The 4699-nt window shown below is 39.0% G+C and overlaps 1 protein-coding gene across 1 annotated transcript; it reads right to left on the reverse strand.

Moving 5' to 3' along the window:
• Positions 1 to 401: 401 nt before the first annotated feature.
• On the reverse strand, positions 402 to 3473 carry MTERF2 (mitochondrial transcription termination factor 2). Its single transcript, XM_009881976.1, has 2 exons — positions 3448 to 3473; positions 402 to 1629 (listed from the first exon to the last, which is right to left on the reverse strand). The coding sequence occupies exon 2, from the start codon at positions 1593 to 1595 to the stop codon at positions 402 to 404; it is 1194 nt and encodes a 397-aa protein (XP_009880278.1). The 5' UTR covers positions 1596 to 1629; positions 3448 to 3473.
• Positions 3474 to 4699: the final 1226 nt, after the last annotated feature.

Below are 4699 nucleotides of genomic sequence, written 5' to 3' on the forward strand. Positions count from 1 at the left end.
TCGACGAACACTGGCTGGAAAAATAACCCTCCTTTTCTCTTTCTCAGATAAAGATTGCAATAATCACTACCACAGGGTGGACTGTGCAGTGACAGAGCTGAAAATCCAAAGCAGTTAGCCTTGTTAGATAACAAAATATAACAGAAACAAAAAAACATGTGAGGTACTCCCTGGGGAAAAAAGGTAACCTTTATCATAACCAGGTTCTATGATATTCTTTGAAAGCATTAGAAAGCTACAATGGTATAATGAAGTTGTGCCTAACACCCAGTCCAGGACAAAGTACAGTGTAAGACTACAATCTGGTCAAGATTACTTTTGTTTTGGCTCTTCTCAAAGAACCAACATCTCTGCTCTCTTTGATAGTTTTCTTTTGTGTAATTTAAAGGACAGCATTAAAATTAATCTTCGATGTTGACAGGAGCAACAGGATTAAAAATTGGTCTCTCCTTCTTTGATTGTATCTTGCCGTAATTGACTTCAAAATCTTTCTTAGTACCGTTCAAGCTTTCTAGAGTTCCAGTCTTTATATCGTATCCCAAAGCAGAGAGTTTTTTAATTCGGTACTGAACAATTTGCGTTGTCAATTCCAGCACCATCGGCGTCTCTCTAATCTGTGCTACAGAAATTCCTTCCTTCAGTAGTCCTTCAAGTCTTTCTTCCAAAACTGGAACAGAATAGTAGAGAAGGGCTGGGCATTTCAGCACTAGCTGTTTTAATTCTTGATTACTGCACTCAAAGACATTTTGGGAAAAAAGCATACTCTTCTGCATAGTAGTAGGACTAAGTTGAAAAATGAAACCTTTAAGTTTAGACAGCAGCTGTAGTACTTCATGGTCGGTGAAACCATTCTTCTGGAGAAATTCCAAGTTCTCCTGGATTGCAGTGGAGGTATTTAATAAAATAAATGGATTTTGGCTCAATAGCTTCAGTATCCAGATCTTCATATTTGCATCAGAACCTCCTAAACTTAAATAACTTCTTTGTAATGTATCTATCACATTTTTGTTTTTCTCAACAGGATTGTAGAAAATATTGGGTGCGCTTGTCAAGAACCTGGTGATTATGTTATTCTTAAGTCCCAACTCTTGAAAAAACAGTATATTTGCCTTCTGGTTCTCATGATACTCAGTAGTGAAAAAAGACTCTGGAAATTGCTCTATTAATTTAATCAACTGGCTTTCATTCTGACATACTAATTGCCATAGAGCTCTTTGAGAGTTTATCTCTGCAGGGGTATGGAGAATTGCCTCTGGGCAGCGTTCTAAAATGTTGGCTACAGCAGTCTTGTCCGCTCCCATTTCTTGTAAGATACCAGCAATTTCTTTAACATAGGCCACATCCTGGAGAAGGACCCATTCCTTTAGTCTGCGTATTTTCTTAATGTCGACTGACAATGTGTGGAGACTCTCAATGGTTTTTTTATTTTCCTCTCTTGATTTTGTGTCAGTTGTGTAATTGGAATGTATTGGGAAGCTTCTGTTTGCTACTTCCATCCATACAGATGAAAAATTCAGTCCTGGGTTACAGTACTGAGATCTCATCAACAGTAGAGTAAATATATCTTTTGCACCGTGAGCGACTCCTCTCAACATCGTGGAATTCAGTCCTATGGAAAGAGAACAACAACTATATGAAAACACATTTAAGGCACAAGTTATACCTCATAATGTTCTCAGAGACATTGATACTTAGACTGAGCTGGCATAAGAGATTACTCTCAACAGTGTTTTTTGTTATTAGCACGAAAGTCAGCTTTCATGTGAAAGTGGGGGGGGGGGTAAGACTTTTGAAAGGTTAATGTTCTGATGGGTGCCTCACTGGAACAATGACGTGGATGCGACAGACCTGATGTGGGGGCAGCGCTCTGTCCATATAAATGCTTGCAGTCATACAACAACTAAACTGTCAGCCGTTTCCTGCAGCTAATGTTGTTAATTACATTACAGCTCATTCGCACTATGCTAGAAAAATGTTTCATGCAATTTAATGTGACAGGAATTCTACTAAATGAATTTTTAAAAAAGCAGCTTAAATATCTTTCTTAACTCTTTTGAATGTATTTGCTTAACTTCTCAGGCATTGTTTGGAGGGTGACTTGTTCCTTCGTGTGTCAGAGAACCCCCTGGTGCTCCTTCAGCAGCAGTTTATAGCTTAACTGCGTTGTGAAATCATTCTTGTTGTAATTAACGGGGAAAAAATCATCAAAACCTTTATGTATGTGTCTTTCACTAGCCGAGTCTGTTAATTGGGTTCTGAATCAGCACACTGGTATTTTGGGGGGAGGACGCAAGTACACTCTAACATCTTCAGGCCTTCACTTGCCTCTTCCAGCACCTGCTTTGCTACAGCTGCCCTTGGCACTGATGCCTCATTTCTGTCTCCAGGTCACTTCTGTCACTGCCAGCCACCCCCAGTAGGAAGAGAGTCCTCGTGGAATAGATGCGTGGCTGTGCTGGGCTCCAGACAGCACCCCTAAGGGTAGTGGTGGGTAACCCCAGACCCCACCTTCGCTCAAACTGCCTTCCAGGTATCGACAACAGCACTGCTCTGCAATGGCCAAAGGAGCCGCAGCAGTCAAACAAAGATACCATCAAGTGTATCTTTAACTTCCCAGGTGGTGTTTTCATAACAACCTTTTGGAAGCACGGAGCGTGAAACGGAGAATTGCTGGTCTGTGAAATACTCGCACAAATTGCTGCTGCTGGTAACATGCTTGAAACGGCTCAAATTGAAAATGAGAAAAAAAAAATAAAAACCCAATTTGTGCATTTGACATCTCTATTTATACAGTTGCTTTCACCTCTCCCAAAGTGTACCATACTTCAAAACGTACACATGTGAGCATTAGGTTAAATTAAGGTTTTTGTAGGAGAGAAAAGCCTGTTACGATCATGCAGCCTAACCTCCTAGATAACAGACCAAGACGCCTATTGCAGGAACAGCTATACAAGACCCCTAGAATCTTCTTTATAACCCATCTTTTAAGAAAATATGTGGTTTGTTTAGAGAACTTAAGTGATAGAGCCTCTATCTAGTTACCAGGTAAGGTTAAACATTTTCCAGGGGTAAAATACTTCATCTCAAGATAAGTGTACCTTTGCTTATAAGTTGATGTTTTTCAGCTTCTAAAAGCTGGACTCCTGTTATGTTACTACATCATAAACTAATAGAATAGGACACAATTTCCTATATGCAAGCTTATGTCATTAACAGAAGCTGTTTATCAGTGACTTGTTTTTTAGTATTATTTTAAATCTCTGAGGCAAAATCTGATTGCCTAATGAAGCTGCTTGTGGCATAACCTCAGGGCTAATGATTTTATCTTCATAAACTTTGTGACTTGAAGTGCTGTCCAGCAAGTTCCACCTCAGAACAAGCGATTTTTCCCAAGAGCCCTGAAAGCACTAAACGTGTAGGTAAGTCACAGACTTTTCGTGTGCTGACCTTTCCACGTCCTGAAAAAGGGACTGTTTCACAGGGACTGCAAACTGAAGCCTCTTGAGTGGACCTATTGAATTGAGTGGGTCCAGTCAGAGTAAGTAAATCTCTGGAGGATCAGGGCTTTCTTCATTAATGCTTCAGCTCAGCTGGAAACTGTCAGCAAAATAAAGTACTGTTTCAATTGTTTGGGATGTCAGATGATACTTCCAAAGTACAAACTGGAAAAATAACTAACCGTGACTTTTACTTCAATGTGTAATCCTGCTGTTAAACAAAATTGCCTTGTGAGTAACGCAGTCGCTTAAAATACAGTCATTTTATCTATTATAGAGCTTTTAAAAAATTCTGATATAGTAAATTGTGCTCTTCCAAGATCTGACACAGAAATGATTGTTATGTGCACTTAAAAGAAACTTTATGTCTGAAAATCTTTGACATCACAGTCAATTTTTTTTTCCTGTTGTTAATGACGATCATCCATGCAGAAACACAGAATACTATAAAAGGAAGGAAAACTTTATTTGCTAAGCCACATTTGACGGGTACTCAGGAGCCCTTGTAAAGCACTAAGCAAAATATAACATGCAAAATAAGATTAATGGATTTTAATGTCATGGTGTTCTACAGAAAATTAGAAGACTATTAAGAGTTATGATTTGGTGTATTTCAGAGTCCATAAATGACAGTATCACATTTCCAGGGTATGTAACCTATTCCAAGAGTTCAGAGTTCTCTTAAAGCTCATGCTGGACTACTGGTCTAATATGCAGGACCCCACTGCAGCTTTTTACATACCTGTATTGCTGTGGGGATTGTAAATCAATTGAGAGATTAAGGAAAAAAAACCAGCCAGTTTAGATGAGACGTTTGCTCTCACTGCCAGCAGCACCCTCTTATCGCCAGGTGTCATAACAGCAATAAGGAAGTGAACTAATGTCTACCTGGAAGTTATCTGTGATCCTGCTTGTTAGCACACTTATAGTGACCTATACCTACAGATTAAAGGGGTGCTGTAAGTTCCATTATTTAATGAGACTCCATATGTATGTCTTCTACAGATGGATATTAGGATCAACTGGCTGATTCATCCCTCATTTCATTCAGAAATGTTGTATTTCTGAATGGGTATTTTGAGACTCAAATCTCATTTTTTGAAAAATTGGCAAACAAACCTCTTGCTCACGTTGTATTTTTCACAAAATCTTTCACTAAAGAGAACAGCAGTATGACTACTATTGTATGCTGGTCACTGCCA

The sequence above is a fragment of the Charadrius vociferus genome, unplaced genomic scaffold (assembly GCF_000708025.1).
Source record: "Charadrius vociferus isolate BGI_N301 unplaced genomic scaffold, ASM70802v2 scaffold883, whole genome shotgun sequence".
Lineage (NCBI taxonomy): Eukaryota > Metazoa > Chordata > Aves > Charadriiformes > Charadriidae > Charadrius > Charadrius vociferus.

Excerpts from the sequence above, each read along its gene's own strand:
- MTERF2 (XM_009881976.1), bottom strand. The coding sequence starts at position 1,595 with ATGTTGAGAGGAGTCGCTCACGGTGCAAAAGATATATTTACTCTACTG.